This window comes from Barbus barbus (assembly GCF_936440315.1).
Source record: "Barbus barbus genome assembly, chromosome: 20".
Taxonomy (NCBI): Eukaryota; Metazoa; Chordata; class Actinopteri; order Cypriniformes; family Cyprinidae; genus Barbus; species Barbus barbus.
The window spans coordinates 18,989,907-19,008,446 of NC_136748.1; the positions used below are offsets into that span (position 1 = coordinate 18,989,907).

At 37.0% G+C, this 18,540-nt stretch overlaps 3 protein-coding genes and 1 pseudogene across 5 annotated transcripts; all 4 read right to left on the bottom strand.

Moving 5' to 3' along the window:
* Nucleotides 1-537: 537 nt before the first annotated feature.
* On the bottom strand, nt 538-8,639 carry LOC306886737 (THUMP domain-containing protein 2-like; annotated as a pseudogene). The gene is made up of 11 exons: nt 8,632-8,639; nt 8,423-8,501; nt 7,983-8,115; nt 7,449-7,666; nt 7,171-7,244; nt 6,918-6,970; nt 6,790-6,846; nt 2,471-2,580; nt 2,245-2,374; nt 975-1,095; nt 538-882 (listed from the first exon to the last, which is right to left on the bottom strand). The product of its transcript is annotated as a THUMP domain-containing protein 2-like (transcript).
* Nucleotides 8,640-8,777: 138 nt separating this feature from the next.
* Nucleotides 8,778-10,859, bottom strand: LOC306886079 (COMM domain-containing protein 9-like). 2 transcript variants are annotated; one of them, XM_079442952.1, is made up of 6 exons: nt 10,782-10,859; nt 10,553-10,678; nt 10,113-10,252; nt 9,979-10,013; nt 9,737-9,840; nt 8,778-9,539 (listed from the first exon to the last, which is right to left on the bottom strand). In XM_079442952.1, the coding sequence occupies exons 1-6, from the start codon at nt 10,830-10,832 to the stop codon at nt 9,402-9,404; spliced, it is 594 nt and encodes a 197-aa protein (XP_079299078.1). In that variant the 5' UTR covers nt 10,833-10,859; the 3' UTR covers nt 8,778-9,401. The 2 variants fall into 2 exon arrangements, with proteins under 2 accessions (XP_079299078.1, XP_079299077.1); XM_079442951.1 differs by having other exon boundaries at nt 9,094-9,539; nt 9,737-9,861.
* Nucleotides 10,860-11,485: 626 nt separating this feature from the next.
* On the bottom strand, nt 11,486-13,776 carry LOC306886080 (large ribosomal subunit protein uL13). The gene is made up of 7 exons (XM_079442953.1): nt 13,729-13,776; nt 12,992-13,064; nt 12,739-12,804; nt 12,531-12,632; nt 12,238-12,323; nt 12,002-12,061; nt 11,486-11,737 (listed from the first exon to the last, which is right to left on the bottom strand). The coding sequence occupies exons 1-7, from the start codon at nt 13,747-13,749 to the stop codon at nt 11,528-11,530; spliced, it is 618 nt and encodes a 205-aa protein (XP_079299079.1). The 5' UTR covers nt 13,750-13,776; the 3' UTR covers nt 11,486-11,527.
* An 828-nt stretch (nt 13,777-14,604) lies between these two features.
* LOC306886241 (ATPase inhibitor B, mitochondrial) lies at nt 14,605-15,813 on the bottom strand. The gene is made up of 3 exons (XM_079443192.1): nt 15,685-15,813; nt 15,197-15,309; nt 14,605-14,969 (listed from the first exon to the last, which is right to left on the bottom strand). Exons 1-3 carry the CDS (start codon nt 15,751-15,753, stop codon nt 14,828-14,830), a joined length of 324 nt encoding a protein of 107 aa, XP_079299318.1. The 5' UTR covers nt 15,754-15,813; the 3' UTR covers nt 14,605-14,827.
* Between the last annotated feature and the right edge of the window lie 2,727 nt (nt 15,814-18,540).

Below are 18,540 nucleotides of genomic sequence, written 5' to 3' on the forward strand. Positions count from 1 at the left end.
GTAATTTAAATAAAGCTAAATAAAATGTAAATATTAGATGACAAACCTAAAAAAAAACTTAGAAGTATTAAAATGACTAAAACTACATTATAAAATATGCCTATGGAAATGTTAAAAAACAAAAACTAAATTAAAAGCAAATCAAAATTACTTATTACTTACTTAAAATAACTAGATATAAAATATAAAAGTTAAAGCTAATTCTCAATAATAATAAATACTATAATAGTACAAAAATAATGATAAAATAACACTGTTTATAAAGTCTAATTACTATTGATGACGTTACAATATTAGAAATTCAAATACGGCAAATATGAGAAACAAAGATCCAATAAAAACTTGCTAAATAAAAAAATAAAAAAATCATCATCATCATAAACTCAACAAACAAACTTGATTTGAATACTGTGCAAACAAGACTCTCACTTGCATTACAATGAACGGAACTTGTAATTTTATAACCAAAAATAACCAAGTTATTTTTAATGAAAAACAATATGATGATATTTTAAATAGATTTTATTAGCACTTTGCTCATATGTTGCAAATTCTGATAATCCACATTTCAGTGTGAGTATTTGAGTGTATTTTGGTGTAGTTGTATATAAATGCGTCTGTGCTTCCCAGACTAACCTCTGTGCTTGTAATGAGCTAATTAATAACGGTTTATTTGACATTTCAGAGCTTGATTTGTGAAATATTAAGGGTTTTGGTGTGTCTGGGATTTCATTTTATGTGTTTGAGGGATCAGTGTGAATATTATTTGTGTCTAAGGAATTTACATTTTGATTGTGTTCTTGTGTGCAAATTGTCTTCTTAAGCTGTGCAGAAAGCTGCAAACTCAGTAACAGAACAAGATGTCCACCAACACGAAGTACCCTGAAGAAAGAAAAACACATTGACTATACATCTACAGCCCAAAAGCACGGGTATTCGTAGAGAAGTTATAAACATATACTCCTAAAACAGACCTCTCCATCTCTCCCAGTAAGCGTGGCAGTGCAGTTGGCATGTCAGAGCTGCAGCTGAACTTCCTGCCAAAAGGAACATCACACACCACAGCATCAACCGCCCCATCTGCAAGAGGGATCTCTGAGCAACAGAAAAAAGAGACAAGGTGACAAAAAAAGGTGAAAGGTGAAAAAAGAGACAACTTTTTATTTATATACTGTGTGTTACATACACAAATTGGTGTCTCAAAAATGCTGCAAATTTACTCACCCTCAAGCCATCCAAGATGTAAATGAGTTTGTTTCTTCATTGGAACAGATTTGGATAAATTTAGCATTACATCACTTGCTCACCAACAGATCAGTTGCAGTGAATGGGTGCCGTCAGAATGAGAGTCCAAACAACTGATGAAAACATCACAATAATCCACAACTTGACTCCAGTCCATCAATTAATGTCTCATGAAGTGAAAAGCTACATGTTTATAATAAACAAATCCATCATTAAGATGTTTTACTGTAACTTCAAACCGGTGCTTCTGGCTAAAACAAACGTCCTCTATCCAATAGCATTGTTTTCTCCAGGGAAAAGTCATATTGTCTGAACAAGAGAGAAATACAGATCAAACACTGTTTACAAGTGAAAACAATACAGAACAGTTCTAAACAAATATGACGGTGGATTTTGATTTGAGAAAACACCAGAGGATGTATTTTCACTGGAGGAAGCATTACTGAGGAGGATTATGGTCTGGTGTTTGGCCAGAAGGGACAGGTTAAAATAATGCCCCTTAATGATGGATTTGTTTCTTAGAAACACACAGCTTTTCACTTCACCAGACATAAACCGATGGACTAGAGTTGTGTGGATTACTTGTGGATTATTGTGATGTTTTAATCAACTGTTTGGACTTTCATTCTGATGGCACTGCAGAGGATGCACTGGTGAGCAAGTGATGTAATGCTACATTTCTCCAAATCTGTTCTAATGAAAAAAAGAAATGTATATACATCTTGGATGGCCTGAGGGTGAGTAAATTTTCATCAAATTATAATTTTTGGATGAGTTACTCCTTTAAAGCCCAAGTTTTAGTGCAGCAAGGCGGTGCTTTGCTGTTAGGCGGCATTATGATGCAATAGCATGAACATTAACAATATGGTCACACAAATTTCTGAATTGATCACAAAACCCTGTTTGCAGCTCATTTTATTAGTGTTCACATGCACATAGAACAAATTTAAGTAGGCTAAATGGGGTCAGAGATGATGAAAGAGGAGAATTTGTCCAAACCCATGGCAGAAGACTGAAGTAGCTGCACTCTTCCTTCCATTCCAGATGCTTTGACGTTCTCTGCAGCTTTCTGCAACTGCGACAAGTCTGTATCCATGCCTAGAAATACAGCAATGTATACAGTTACATACTGTATGTAACACAATGTATACAGTTAGTCAGATGTGAATGGTGTGTGTGAAAATTTGCATGTGGAGTTTAGAGTATGTCATATGTGTTTACGTACTGAATAATCCTGAGCTGCTTCTAACAACACAGCACCAACTCCACACATTGGGTCAAAAATCACACAACCATTCAGCTGTGGAGAGAGAATGAGAGAGAAGAGCACAGAAACTATGAAAAGCTATAGTTTCATAGCTTTTTTCAGCAAATTAATTAAAAGTGAAAGTAAAGAGATAATTCATAATGTTACAAAAGATTTCTATTTCAAATAAAAACACTGTTCTTTCGAAGTTTCCATTCATCAAAATATCCGGAATTTTTTTTTATCATCGTTTCCACAAAAATATTAAGCAGTACAAGTGTTTTAAACGGTAATGTACAGTGGGGAAAATAATAATTTAATCCCCTGCTGATTTTGTAAGTTTGCCCACTTAAAAAAAAAACTAAATAAGGATTTATAATTTTTATGGTAGGTTTATTTTAACTGATCGAGACAGAATATCAAAAATCCAGAAAAAAGCAGCATACAAATGTTAAAAAACTATTTATAATTTAGTAAGTCAAATAAGTATTTGATCCCTAAGCAAAACATGACTTAGTACTTGGTGCAGAAACCCTTGTTGGCAAGCACAGAGGTAAGACGTTTCTTGTAGTTGGTCACCAGGTTTGCACACATCTCAGGAGGGATTTTGGTCCACTCCTCTTTACAGATCCTCTCTAAATCATTAAAGTCCGTGTAAAGAGAATTCTGAACATTGTTTCTAAACACATTACAAATGTTAGAAATGTATTGCTCAAACACATTACAAAGACGCTGAACTATACTTAAGTGTGGAGTTAAACCGTTACAGTTTTTCACCAATTCTGTGTTCAGGATTTTTTGGGGCGGGGCTAAAATGGTGGCTCGATGACGCAATGGAGCCACCAAGTGTGACCCCGCTCCTAACACTATAATAACTGTTGAGAGGTCAAGTTCTTAGTTTGTCTTTTTGAATGTCTGTGATGTTAGATATACAGATTCTAGGCAGGGACGGTTCTAGGATGAATGGATACCCGGGTCTTAGCTCAGAGACATCAATATGTGGCAGAATAAATGCAATTTAAAAACATGGAGCGTTCATAATTTGTATCTAGAAACGTGAGCTGTACCGCTTTCCAGGGGCGGCGCCAAGGGGGGGGGGCATTCGCGGGCCGTACCCCCCCAAACAAGTTACTGTGCCCCCCACTTTCCACCCTCTCCCCTCCTTGCTGAACGTGATCAATTTCGAAAGCGAAAGTGAAACAGATAAAACAGCCACAAAGCGATTGCATGCTTTAGCGAGCGTCGGCAACTGCACGCGATCACAGATTGCACACTTCCCACCCAAACATATTTTAATATCACTTTACATGGACTTTAAGGTTTCTTGTCTGTCTCTTGGAAACTCGAAGTTTCAGCTCCCTCCACAGATGTTCTATAGGATTAAGGTCTGGAGACTGGCTAGGCCACTCCTTGACCTTAATGTGCTTCTTCATGAGCCACTCCTTTGTTGCCTTGGCGGTAGGGCTGCACCATATATCGTTTCAGCATTGATATCACATCGCAGGATGTGCGATGTTTAGTAGGCCTATACTGATCGTTATATTTATACTGATTGTTTCCTTTGCTCACACGCAGACACTGCTGCGAACTGATGATGAGCACAAGCAGAGCAGCTGATACACTGAATGAATGAATGAATGATGCATTTATATAGCGCTTTTATTGTATATTGCTGTACACCCAAAGCGCTTTAAACAATCATTTGGGAGTCTCTCCTCAACCACCACCAGTGTGCAGCATCCACTTGGATGATGCGACAGCAGCCACAGTACAACGGCGCCAGTACACTCACTACACACCAGCTACAGGTGGAGAGGAGAGAGTGATAGAGCCAATCAAGTCGATGGAGATTACTAGGAGGCCATGATTGATAAGGGCCAGTGGAGGGAATTTGGCCAGGACACAACCAGTCTTGGGCTGCATGGTGATATGGCTGTGGCGCGTGCAGTGTGCCAGTTAGAGCGGTTCTCGTTCTCGAGTCAAGAATCAGTTGCAACGGTTTTCGGATCACCAGTACACTGAACCGAGAACCGTTTCTTTGAGAACCGATGATCTGATGATACTGCACATGCGTGATTCAGCGAACAGTGCCTACTATGACTGACACAGCACGTCTGAACCAAACTAACGTTAGTTCTTTTGGACAACTGATTCATATGCTATATGGCACGGGTAAATCGAGGACCTGAATGAGGGCAAAACGTAAATTTAATTAATAACAATTATTTATAGTAAGTGGATTATGGTTTCTGCGCTGATGACAACTAATTTATTCACTTTATATCTTCAAGACTTATCCTCGTATGCACATCTCTCCATCACTGCCTGCACCTGTATTTGGGTGCTTGCAAAACTTAATTGTAAACTTTAAAGATCATGATTATGATGTTTTAACTGACTGAAGTTATGATTACTGACTTTATATATTTGAATGTGTATTTTCACTTGTCCAGTGTAGACAGACAACATCACTGATTATGGGTTCTACACTATTTTGTCGCGTCCTGCACGTCAGGTGTAAACACGGTAAGAGCCACGCAGATGCATGTGAACACTGAATTCCGGTCACTTCCGCATCAAATTGTGCCTGAAATGATACATACGTGCACAATTATGTAAAAATGCATGTCTCTGCAAGTATCCTTGTAAACACAGTTGCTTATGGCTTAGGTGAAGGTAAACAACTGAGAACGAAAATGGATGTGTAACAGTAGCTATATTCACAGCAGTTTAATGTTCCTGTTTTCTATGTCATGAATATGTTAATCAAACAACAAAACAAGAGAAAAATCACTTTTGTAGCTTTAACACAAATTTATTAGATTTAATTTATACAATTAAGACTATGCAGTGTTATTTACATTTGAAAATTACATTTCTATACCTGAATACTGTTACACTTACCAGTTTATTTAATTTTGTATCTTTGTTCTATTATAATTAGCTATGGTTGTAATTTGTTTATTTTCTATGCTGATTTACTCACCTATAAAATCACCCCAATCATTGATTTTTTTAAATAGAGATATTCAAATCATCTGGTGAATTTTTTTTTTCATATTGCAATATATATTGCAGAAAAAATAAATATCGCAATGCAAGTTTTTTCCAATATCGTGCCGCCTTACTTGGCGGTATGTTTTGGCTCATTGTCATGCTGGAAGACCCATCCACGACCCATCTTCAGTGTTCTGGCTGAGGGAAGGAGGTTCTCATCTAATATTTTATGGTACATGGCCCGTCCATTGGCCCCTCAATGCGGTGAAGTCGTCCTGTACCCTTAACAGAGAAACAGCCCCAAAGCACCTTCGTGTTTCCACCTTCGTGGTTGACTGTAGGGATGGTGTTCTTGGGGTGATAGTCAGCATTTCTCTTCCTCCAAACACGACGAGTCGAGATGATGCCAAAGAGCTCAATTTTGGTCTCATCTGAACCAAAGTCTCTTTAAGACAATTATTCAGGTATTCTATAGTCTTTGTCTGAAAACAGCACATTCTCCCAAGCCTTCTCTGAATCATTTACATGTTCATTGGTTCATTCAGACGGGCCTGTACATGTGTTTTCTTGAGCAGGGGGACCTTGCGGGCACTGCAGGATTTCAGTCCATTGCAGCGTAGTGTGTTATCAATGGTTTGCTTGGTGACTGTGGTCCCAACTGCCTTGAGATCATTAACAAGCTCCTTCCCTGTAGTTCTGGGCTGATCCCTCACCTTTCTCATGATCATCCTTATCCCATGAGGTGAGATCTTTCATGGAGCTCCAGACCGAGGGCGATTGATGGTTATTTTGTATTTCTTCCATTTCCAAATAATCGCACCAACACTTGTCTCCTTCTCACCAAGCTTCTTGCTGATGGTCTTGTAGCCCATTCCAGCCTTGTGTAGGTCTACAATCTTGTCCCTGATGTCCTTTGACAGCTCTTTGGTCTTGTCCATGGTAGTGGAGAGATTGAAATGGAAGATACAGATTCTATGGACAGGTGTCTTTTAAACACACAACAAGCTGTAATTAGGAGTATCTTCTTAAAGTGACAGGACTAATCTGTGTTCCACATTTGCACATAACCAATCTGTGGAAGCCAAAATTCCTGCTGGTTGGTAGGGGATCAAATACTCATTTGATTCACTAAAATGTAAATCTTTTTTTAACATTTGTATGCTGTTTTTTAAATTATTTTCCCCATTGTATATTCTTAATATGTTTGTCCAGATAAGGACTTGTCAGGTACGAATACTTTCCCCCCCTCACTCCAAGGGACTAGAGATGCTTTGTCAATGCTGCTAATTTAATGATTCTACCATGTGTGTGAACGTAACCCGTTGTGTTTCATATAAGATCGACTGGCCAGAGGATGACTGAAGAAACCACACACTGTATTAGATCATAAATAGATAGACTTTCAAATGTTATTTGGAGAGATACTTACTTCAAGAGAGGAATGCCTACAATGCAATGGTCATCGCTTAAATACACATTCACCTATTTACACAAAGAGACAACCAAAACAGAAACATTTAAACAGTCATAGCTAAAGTGATTATAATTGTAAACATATCAGTGCGTATGTAGTGTTTGTTTGCATGCATTTATGCATAACATTTGAATGCCCGTGGTTCAGTGTGTGTTTATGCACTTAATGCCTTTTTTATTTTATTATTTGAGTGTGAAATAATCAAGAACTCAAGAACGGGCTCTCTTAGGTCCACCTTCCAAGATCTTCTTTGATGGCCATCCCAATGATACGACTCAGTCTCTACACATACAAACAGAAACACAATAAGTTGGGTTTATGGATGGATTAATATTTTCATCAGTATATAATAGTGTCCAAATTTGAGACCTAATGAAAAGGATTATTTAAAAAAAAAAATATTACATTTTCATTACAATTGATGTGACAATATTGAAATTGATATTGCATAACAATACCATTAAAACAATATTACAAAATAAACACCTGAGAGGTATAAGAGCGGGCAATGACTCCACTACAGCGGCAGCTCAGTCTGAAGGATAGTGTGTGCAAACTCTCCTCTTCGTCCTCTCTCTTTCTCTTCTGTCCACGCTGTTGGCTGCACTGAAGCTCTTGCTGCAGGGCTGTCCAGGTTAGGAAGCTCTGCCTCCAAATGTCTGGACCTCCCACAACTCTCTGCTTTATAACAGCAGCTGCCTTTGCTATTAAAACAATAAAAGGGGAGATCAGTAAAATGGGCTGCATTTAAGAATAATGTAGTACACTAGTTCTGATCTCTTGAATGCAGGCAAATGATGTACTAAAGTTTCTCACAACCTGCTGACTGAAGTGTGATTTCACTAATGCAAATAAGACTTGCTCGAAGGTTCACAGTACATTCACTAACATTTTCTCATGACAGGATGGGCAGTGATTATTTGAACAAGCAGATTTTTGTAAACTAAAGTTTTTTCTTTACTCTTTATTGTGTCATCTGTCTTCAACCAATCAGAACAGTGAATTCTCCTTCATACTCACCTGGGTTGTTGGGAAGTGAGACAGGTTCAGCTTTGCACAGAAGGATAAACAGCCTCTCTGCTGACTTGAGTTGGGTCATGGTTTGTAGATCAGCATTGCTGCAGAAGAACACCCTGCCTGGAATCTGCTCCACCTGACACAAACAAAGCACATAACAAAAACACTATAAATCACTCAAGTTATTGGAAAGTTGAGCACAGCAATAACATGTGGATTAATATACACATGAAGAAAATAAAGTAAATTATCTAGTTATTTATTAGGACCTCTTATTTTACTTTTATGTTTGTAATCTCTTACATGCACTCGAGTGGCTGCCTGATGATTGGAAAAGGTTTGGCTAATGTCAGTTTCATAAAACGTTCTATATTTACCTTTTCATAACATTCTTGGTGTGAAATAATGAATAACCTCAATGAAATACAGTAGGATAAACTTACTTGAGTAGCGCAGAGTTTGTGTTGTACCTCCTCGACCAGCAGCTCCTCCATCCCCGCGCCTGCAGTGCAGTACAGGTGTCTGATCAGCACCCCTTACTGTCAGCTTTTTATGAACACACTACAATTACAATTGGTAATAAAACTCCTGCTATTAACAGACTTTCTAAATATAGATATGAAACTGTGATATGCAATATTCTTATTACCACAAGGTCATTTTTCGAAGTGTCTTAATCCTACATCTGTTTCCCTTTATTTTTTGCTCTGATTATTTCTTAGTTTGTTATTTTTCCCCTTGGTAATTTTTTTTTTAACATTGCAGTTAAAAGAATTCAGCATAGTCTAGCCTATTCTTAATTTCAACACACACACACAAAATTTTATTTAGTCATATTTCTCACTTTCAGGAAAGATATTAAAGTTTTACAGCTTCTCTCGTGGCCATGCATAAAATTATCAGATAACACCGAAATGACTTCCCATGTTGTAGTAGAGCAACTCACTTGTAACAGAAACAGCATTTAATGTGTCTCAGTGGTAAACATGCTAAAAACAGACCAACCCTTCACATGCATGCAAACCCACTCAAGCTAACAGAGTATTTATTGGCCTCCAGCTGTATGTCATGCAAGTAAAGTAAAAGTACATAGCAGGTTCATTAAGTAAATTTATGTAAATTTGATTAGCATTTTGCTCAGTTTATTGCTGTGAAAATTTTCCATGACAATAAAAAGTAGTTCTGCAATGGAAAAAATGTCAGAAAGGGACAATTTTTCTATAACAAAGTTTAATAAACCGAAAACAAACCATAAATCAAAACAAGAGCAAACTCCATTTTACATACTGAATCAGTTAACCTATTATACAATTCTTTTTCATTCGACGTCCATTGTTTTGTTTTTCATTTTGGACATCCTTCCGATGTCCATCAATCTGAATGTCCACAGACAGGTGTCGGGGAAACATCTTTTATTCAGATCTACTTCCTTGCCACTGCACTCAGCTGGTCCCTGATGCGACCCAAACCGTCTATCATGGTGTCCAGTGTCTCTTTACTCAGCTCCATTGTAACTGTGGACTCACTTGGACCGCCGCTAATGCAAGGAGTGTCCTGGAGCTATGGCAAACACATACACAGAGATGTGAGAGTGCTTTTGAAGGATTATTGAAACATTACTTTAAATCTTGAATAAAAATATTTACATCAGTTACAAAGAGGTTTTAAACCAATATTTAATTCTTATTACAAATATCTTTATACATACCTGATGAGCATAAATATAAATTACAGCATAAAATATGCCTGCAGCTTACTTTCATTTGCATCAGACAAGTTGGCACAGCCATACGACTCAAGGAATCTGAAGCCGTTTTCATGTCCACTCGCCACTCCAAATCCATCAGCTTTGGCAGTGAAACTATAAACACACGTGTCGTAACTTCACAGCACCAAAATGGTTTCATTATGGATCACAAGCATAGAGCACAATGTCATCAACCATCTTGTGATACGATGAAAACTGTATTAGCACCTCATTTCGAGATATCACACTCACTTTGACTGGACAAAGCTTCATTTCTCCATGTGACACTAAAGATATTCACAACAAAAATAGGTTATAAACTAGTCAGCAGGGTAAATAACTCAAGTCGATTTCTGTAAGGATATGAGAGATAGGCCTATATCCACCTGTTTTCCAAAATAATTTTGGTGATCAGATTTTTCAGGTTTGAGTGGAATGATTCTGGGAAAATTGACAGGATCTGTTCTGGAGAGGTTAAATTCTGGTACACAACATGATGCGAGAGCATGTGAAAAGCTGTCAGCAACTGTAGATGAATAAAAATAAAGGAAATATTAACACCAATAACATTTAAATGATTTTGTATGCTTTATAATGAACATTAATCCATTCAATCGAATCATCGGTAACATTTGTGCCTAAAATTTACTTTTGATTTAGGTCACATTTATGACCAGTAAACATTTTGAATAATTGATTCACATCAAACACACACACACACTTTGATTATCGGACATTTTTTCAACCAAAATACAACCGACTACAATTTTAAACACAATGGAGCTGGAATATATATAATCAAATCGATTAAATGGCACGAACCCACCTGCATCGCTTCACTATTGGACACAGAAAGAGCATTAGCAGTGTTTTCTACTACAGACTGACACTTGAAGGCTCCGGCTGGGTAACTCTCTGTGCAGATCTGCCGGACTGCATCTTTAGACGGAGCCTGAATGAATAGTACATAGTGACAGAATACACTAAAGCTTAGTCTAGTTAACAGACACTGAGACATTGCATAGAATATATTATCAGTTACTTATATTGCATACCTTTAAAAGCAGCTGCAAAGCAGTGAACTGATCCTCTGTAATAAAAGCCATGTTTCAGTCTGAAAGGCGTTGTCACGTGAATTGTCTAGTGTCAAAATAAAAGACCCTACGCGGAAATACCTAGCAATTAGGAAACGTTAATGCCAATACTAATTTTGAATTAGATGTGGTTTATGTATATTTCGTGGCAGATTTTTTCTGACAGGATTTTAAGATATCCTTTCATAGCTTTCTAATGTTCTCGAGGAGCACAAATGGTCCAGAAGTCTCCTCCTGACCGAAAAGCATTTAAAATAAAGTACGACATTGTGCAACTGGTCGTGACTGCATATATATAAAAAAAAAACTCTTTAGTTAACATGCACCAAATATACACGCATATACAGAGGTGGTATTAGGAACTTGCAAATGCCTCATAGGAATTAATAGTTACAGTATACACAGTAAACTTATTTTAAATTAACCAAATACTAACATGAATGTTGTAATATATGCTATATATTATTTTATATATAGCATAAAATACTTGAGTGAACATTGGGACATTTTTAAACAGATTAACCATAAAAAATAAAATAAATAAAAAAAATCTACTCCTATACCCTATGTAAATATTTAATCATGACACCATGTTTACAACACCAATATGCCATTTGAAAAACCACCACTTATAAATTAAGCCAAAGAAACAATTCACTCAAGAATAGTTTCTATAAACATTTATTTTGACTGGCTGCAGGGATAGCTCAAACAAGGACACCATACTGTTTAAGAACTTCAGTATATTTTGAGATCTTGCTCGCAACGTTCTTTTCTGCCTGCTTGGTCAGCTTGATCTCAATTTTCTTCTTTGTGTAGCGCATCTTGGCCTTCTCCTTTCTCTTCTCCTCCAGAGTGGCGGTGATGGCCTGGTATTTCCAGCCAACTTCATGGGCCAGACGTCCAAGCAGGGCGAACTACAATGAACGAGAGATCAGAAAAAGGTTGCCAAGGGGCACAACATGGTTTTTAAAGTCAAAAACTAGAATTAAAATGCAGAAATCTTGGTGTTTCAAGCATTCTGGACTTCACAGTCAGGGTAAAAGGAATCTTATGCTTTTTGTCTCAGATGGTAGTGCATGAAGTGGACTCATGGTCGTTAAACTCATACTTCTTTCGGAAAAACATCACTGACAAAAAGCAATTACATATATTAAAGACAATTCCACAAAAAAACTCACTCTGCGTGTGGGCTTCAGACGCACAATCTTGAGAGCAGCTGGGACGACCATACGCTTTCTCTGTGGAAAACAAATGCAGATGAGAAACCACAAGAAAAGGCCAAATTCTAACTCCAGGAGCAAAGATGTCTCAGTTTTGAATAGTGTATGTTCTCAGTTGATAGTCAAACAAGGCAGATGATAATCATCATCGACAGTATTTATCTGCGAAATGAGAAACAGTAAGAATAATCCACCTTGTCATAAGGAGGAGGGATGCCATCAAACACCTTCAGCCTGTCCAGTGCAGCCTGACCCCTCTTGGTTTTATGTGGAAGCATACCTGTTAAAAATAAAATCTGTTGAAAATCTGTTTCCCATCTGTTGAAAGAGTGAAACTGATCACAGATGATTTGTGACATTCAAACTCAGTAGTCAGATCCGTAGTTTGGTATCATCAAACTGGGCTCAGATTCGGGATAATAGTGCTCATCATTGTTTGAAGTGTAGCCACTGCAAAGTGTCTGTGATAAACAGAAAAAGACCTCACCTCTTACTGTCCTCCAGAAGATTCTGCTGGGGGCTCTGAAGTGATATGGTCCACGGGAAGGGTTGGTGTTCATCCTCTTGCGGAGGAATGCCAAGTATTTCACTGAGCAAACAAAACATCCAATTTACCACCAACTTTCAATGGTTTCACATTCATAAACTCAGTGCACTGAAAACACAACATACTTATAGGTGGTCAACAAACTTACGTTTGTTGCGGTAGAAGTTTCCAGAGATGTTGATACCCTCACACCTCACCACCACAATTTTGTGGCCTGTAAAGAAAGCATGATTACAAAAAACACAAACAACTTGGTCACAATCCAACTCTTAAAACGACATTACATCTAATGTTAACAAAAGGTTCATAATGAGGGGGAGCAAACTGTTCTTAATTATGCGAAATTGCTATTTAAATAGAAATACCAAACCATAATTAACATCTTAAAAGCATAAACTCACCCAGCAGCACTTGCTTGGCCACAATAGCGGCAAGACGACCGAGTAGATGGCCTCTGCCATCAATGATCAGAATCTATGAAGACATGAAACCAGATTTCTCTTATTAGTACGGGGTAAGTTAGATTAATAACTCCATATGCTTTCATCAAAACGTTGCTTCTTGTCTCAGATGGTAGTGCACGAAGTATTCTCATGGTCGTTAAACTCGAACACTGAACTGTGGTTGCGAGCTCGTCATCGACAAGAAGCACAGCTGACATTAACCATGTGTTATCCATCTAATTAACACGCCATCAACAGTATTTCTATGCGTTTCGTGGTTATTTCGTGCTAAACAGCAAGACGTGAGTTCTGCAATAGACAACGGTGCAATAATTCAGCCCACTGCAGTAAAACGCACACGTCTAATAATCTCGGCCTAAACGACTTCATGAATCCAAACTATTCAATTACATGTTCTGAGGGCATAAGCAGTTTATTTTAGAGTACCTGAGCATGGACAGCAACTCTAGTCCGGTTTTTAGAGAACCACGAGTGTTAAGATCACTACAGGCCTGTGACATCCAGCAAGACACGCATTTCTCTCCCAAAAATAGTAGCTCTACCGGGTATAACGGAACAACACTATAACGCAAATAGCGTCAGGTAACGTTATCAACACGTTAGCCCTCAAATACTACATTCCTCGCAAAATAAAAGCGAGATATTTGAATGTAAATCGTGCTGCTCTAACGCACCTTATTGAACCCGTCCGCCATGATGTGGGAAAAGAAAGACACGCGGGGCCGCCCGAAGTAAAAGACAGGGGCGTGGGCGGGGCTTCACACATCATCGGAAATGACGTCCTCGCTGTTCTTCAGAGGACGTTTGTAATCTGATTATTTATTTCTACTGCCATCAGCTGGAGGGCAAATGTGCTACAAGGGCTTTACAAATGACGGGGGGGGGGCAAGGCCCAACAATGTTCCTATAATTTAACACACCTCACTAAAAGCCTAACTGGCTCATTAGCATAAATACCTGAAATGGGTCTGTCAGATAATACAGAAATCTTAAACGGGCCTCCAAACTCGGTCCTGGAGGGCCAATGTCCTGCAGAGTTTAGCTCCAACCCTAATCAAACACATCTAAACCAGTTAATCAAGGTCTTACTAGGTATACTTGACACTTCTAGGCAGGTGTGTTGAGGCACGTTTGAGCTAATTCTGCAGGACACCGGGGGGCTGTTTCATAAAACAAGTTTACCAAATAAACCAGGCTTATTTCAGTTAGTCTGATTTATTTTGAACCAAATCAAGTGTCAATAAGTCTAATTGAAATAAACAATAATTTGGGGACCCCTGATCTAAATAAATAAATAAACCTGGCTTATTTGGTAAACTTGTTTTATGAAACAGTCCCCAGCCCTCCAGGACCGTGTTTGGTGACCCCTGATCTAAAATGTATGTTGTAGGAGATCTGCAGGAATAGGATTTGAACATTATTTCATTTGGTACAGTTTGCTCTAAATACTGTAACCATAAGTAGCTTATAATTTACAGATGAATATTGGTACTCAAATTAATTGTTGGCTTTGTTCAACAAACATATTCATACCAAGACACAATTTCATATGCGAGACACCATTTCATGTTTATTGTCAAGAGGAGAAAGTGTACTGATTTAATACATATATCATTTCAGTGTTACAGTCATATCTGAAATATAACATGCTTTCATAAGTGAGAACAGTGATCACAAACGCTTAATAAAAATAAAGCATCTATAATTATTCAATCACATTTGAAACATGTCTGGGACATGATCTTTGAAATGTAATGTCTAGATTTGCAAGACTCAGTCATCATGTTTAAGTTTTCTGACTTTGCCCTCATGGCGACTGATTTCCTGCTGTAATCTCTCAATTTCCTTTTTGTGGTGGTCGATTTCTTCCTGGTGGTGTCTTCTTAGAGCAGCCAGCTGTTCTTGCTCTTTTCTCCTGTGAAGGTGATGGGATGGGAAACTTAATCTTTTAAGTAGTTTCAAATTGTTAAATAACTCCAAATAAAACCTTCTAGAGTAAAACATACAACACTGTGTGAGCTTTATAACTGCGCATAGCAGAATCAAATATTGAGAGACGGCTGATTTTGCTAATAGCATATAAGCAGTAGAGATCTAGCATGAGCGATGAAATTCACAATGGGATCAAGCAAAACCACTCACTTGAAGTACATCTCCTCCTCGGCTGCCTGTTTCTTTCCAAACGCACCTCCTGCCTCCCTCACCGCCCCTCCACCACCGCCTCCTTTCCCAGCACCTTTGCCCAGTTCTCCTAGCTTTATCAGAGGGAGAGACAGGCACAAGAGAGAATTGTTTATTACTCTACCTGGAAATAGTAACTGCCATGACATGCACAAATTAAGCAATTCTTTGAGCTATGTGAGAGTTTGCAGTTGAAAGCTCAAAGAATGGAGAATTATCCTGAACGTAAACAAAGAGGTCATAACACAAGGGCATACTGAAAGCGCTCCAGTTGTTATTGAGGGAAAATGGTTGATACTTGATAAGTTAAAACAACATTTAACGTATTTAATAAACAAACACGTTTGAGGAAATACATGGTAACGGACTGACATTGCGTGCTACAGGTAAAATCATTTTATTGTTTCTTTTGTAGACTAAAGACAAAAATAATTTTCATATATACGTACCTGGTCGGACGACATCCTGATCTGTGTGGACAAAAAAGTCCTTATATTACGGTTTAGAAACCTAGCCATTCTCTCTTCAGGAGATCATGCACGCAGCGACTTCAGTCCTGTCAAGTGACTCGAAACAGGACCGTACCATTATTATATCAAAATAGATGAACGCTGTGTAAACTCACTCACATACACTGTTGTTATAGGGTCATTTATAGCTACTTTATTCTGTTTTATATATATATATATATATATATATATATATATATATATATATATATATATATATATATATATATATTGTACAAAACAAGCCGATAGGATATTTCTTTTTACAGACACTCACAATGGTATAGTCCATAACTAATGCTCTGACAGACCGCAAACAAAAATATCACATTGTATATGGGTCATTCTTCATTTGTGGTGGCAAGTGGTGTCCCTCTACTTTAAAACAGTTGAAATAAACTTTAAATACCAATAATAAAAAAAAATTGTTGCATTTTTGTATTCTGTAGGATAAACACAATTTGTGCACTATTAATAATTACATTTTTGTTTTAAAATACATATTTAATTGAGTTTGAGAGATTACATTTGTAACAAAATATGCATGTTCCCGCCATACCTCAGAGAGGTTTCATCATGGAATGTAATTGCAACAAAATAAAATTTTTAACACAAATAAAGTGGTTATATTGTGAATATAGATTTGATTTAACATGTACAATTATATTAATGTTTTTTAAAAAAATACATATTTTGTAATATTTAAGAAAAAAGTAGTGTCCCCCAAATTCATGTCTGTGGTGTTACATCAATGGACGTCGTCCCTTTAAGAAACGGGGGAGATCTATTTGGACTACTTCCTGTGTGTAAAGGTCATTGCAGGTGCTGGTTGATCTGAGGGGTGCATGGTGAGTACATTCTTTCTTAATAATTTTCTTAAAGTTAGCTAAATTCCTGACAATTTCATGTGTCGCACTTTATTGGTGTCTGTGGTGTTATGTTGATAACTTGCAGATTTTACAAATTTTAATCAAAATTTTGATAAATACATAATTATTCATATCTCCAAAATATCCCCTCATCTTTAAATCATCATGATGGCAGCCTCCATTTTAGAAAAGTCTGGATTTAGGCTAATTTGTCTGTGGTGTTACTGCCTATCCTGGTAACACCACAGACTCTATAGTAACTCCACAGACAACATACAACCAGAAATGTTGTATTTTTAATAAAACACATAGGACAGCCATAATCATATAATTGTATCTCTCTTGTCAGGTATGGCAAGTTTAACTGCTGCTGAAAAGCAGCGTCTTTATAGACAGCGCAGAGATGCAGACCCAGTTCGAAGAGCAGAGTTCCTTCAAAAGAAACAGCAGACCTATTTAAAAAAAACATTCAGTGCAAAAAAAGACTGAGAATAGGAGATCTCCCAGAGAGGGGAAAAAGAGCAGCAAGGAAGCACTGGAGAATATACAAGGCAGAATACAGGGCAAGAAAGCACAGAGTCACAACAGGGCACCTTGACTCCATCAGACACACCATTAAGTTTAGATAGAAACAGTGTTTATGTAGTGTTTTAATAATATTTTTTTATTCAGTTTTTCTCTAAATGTTCTTTTATCAGAGAAGATAGTTCTTGTAATCCTACTCATGATGAATTTCAGTATTTTGCTCAATAAACTTTAAATTGTTAAACCGTTTATGCAATATTACGGCTGTGGTGTTACTTCAAAAAATATCTGAAATTTCTTTCCTTCAGAGCCATTTGATCATATAATTTTATGTTTTTAGACTGTAAAGTGGTTGTAATATTTTAGAATAAAGACTATAAAAGTAGCACAGACCATTTTTCCTGCCCTTTTTTATGTATATACACATGTTTTAAAAAACGAAACAATTCTTCTTTGGCAAAAATAGGGGCCAAGATGAACAACTAAGCATTTCTTTTGAAAAAATTAATTTAAATGATCAATGCAACTGAGTCCTTACAGTAATTTTTGTATTTATTAATTATTACCTAAAGTTGCATATCCCTGCTCATTTTAGAACAAACCAAAATTTTACTTCAAATATTGGTAACACCATAGACATAAGTGGTTGTTTCACCAGTTTTTGATTCAAATTATTTAAAAATCTAAATGTTATTAAGCTTCAGTTTTAATTGATATATAATATTAAACTAATTTTAAATGCATAGCATTACATTTTATTAAAAGAAAACAAACAAACATTTTTAAAATTTCTGCCTCTCATTTGCCACCCCAATTGAAGAATGACCCATATGTATCTATTCTATATCCTCCTTGTCATTTAAATTTGAATAATTTTCAAATTGTTTGTCATAAAGCAACATCTCAGGAAAATGTTATAGGTTTTCAAATTCAGATATGACTTCCTGTTATGAAACAGGACATAGCCTAATATCATACAGGTCCTTCTCCAAAAATTAGCATATTGTGATAAAGTTCATTATTTTCTGTAATGTACTGATAAACATTAGACTTTCATATATTTTAGATTCATTACAACACAACTGAAGTAGTTCAAGCCTTTTATTGTTTTAATATTGATGATTTTGGCATACAGCTCATGAAAACCCAAAATTCCTATCTCAAAAAATTAGCATATTTCAGCCGACCAATAAAAGAAAAGTGTTTTTAATACAAAAAAAAAGTCAACCTTCAAATAATTATGTTCAGTTATGCACTCAATACTTGGTCGGGAATCCTTTTGCAGAAATGACTGCTTCAATGCGGCGTGGCATGGAGGCAATCAGCCTGTGGCACTGCTGAGGTGTTATGCCTGGTGTCCTCTCCACTGTAGAGGACACCAGGAATAAAGGCATGTTAATTA

Excerpts from the sequence above, each read along its gene's own strand:
- LOC306886079 (XM_079442951.1), bottom strand. The coding sequence starts at position 10,832 with ATGGCTTTTATTACAGAGGATCAGTTCACTGCTTTGCAGCTGCTTTTA. Across the intron at positions 10,679-10,781 it reads CTTTGCAGCTGCTTTTAAAG|GCTCCGTCTAAAGATGCAGT; the intron begins GTATGCAATATA and ends CTATTCATTCAG. Across the intron at positions 10,253-10,552 it reads CCAATAGTGAAGCGATGCAG|TTGCTGACAGCTTTTCACAT; the intron begins GTGGGTTCGTGC and ends ATTCATCTACAG.
- LOC306886080 (XM_079442953.1), bottom strand. The coding sequence starts at position 13,749 with ATGGCGGACGGGTTCAATAAG. Across the intron at positions 12,324-12,530 it reads CTTCTGGAGGACAGTAAGAG|GTATGCTTCCACATAAAACC; the intron begins GTGAGGTCTTTT and ends TATTTTTAACAG. Across the intron at positions 11,738-12,001 it reads GTCTGAAGCCCACACGCAGA|TTCGCCCTGCTTGGACGTCT; the intron begins GTGAGTTTTTTT and ends CGTTCATTGTAG.
- LOC306886241 (XM_079443192.1), bottom strand. The coding sequence starts at position 15,753 with ATGGCTAGGTTTCTAAACCGTAATATAAGGACTTTTTTGTCCACACAG. Across the intron at positions 15,310-15,684 it reads TCAGGATGTCGTCCGACCAG|CTAGGAGAACTGGGCAAAGG; the intron begins GTACGTATATAT and ends CCTCTGATAAAG. Across the intron at positions 14,970-15,196 it reads GAGGAGGAGATGTACTTCAA|GAGAAAAGAGCAAGAACAGC; the intron begins GTGAGTGGTTTT and ends TCACCTTCACAG.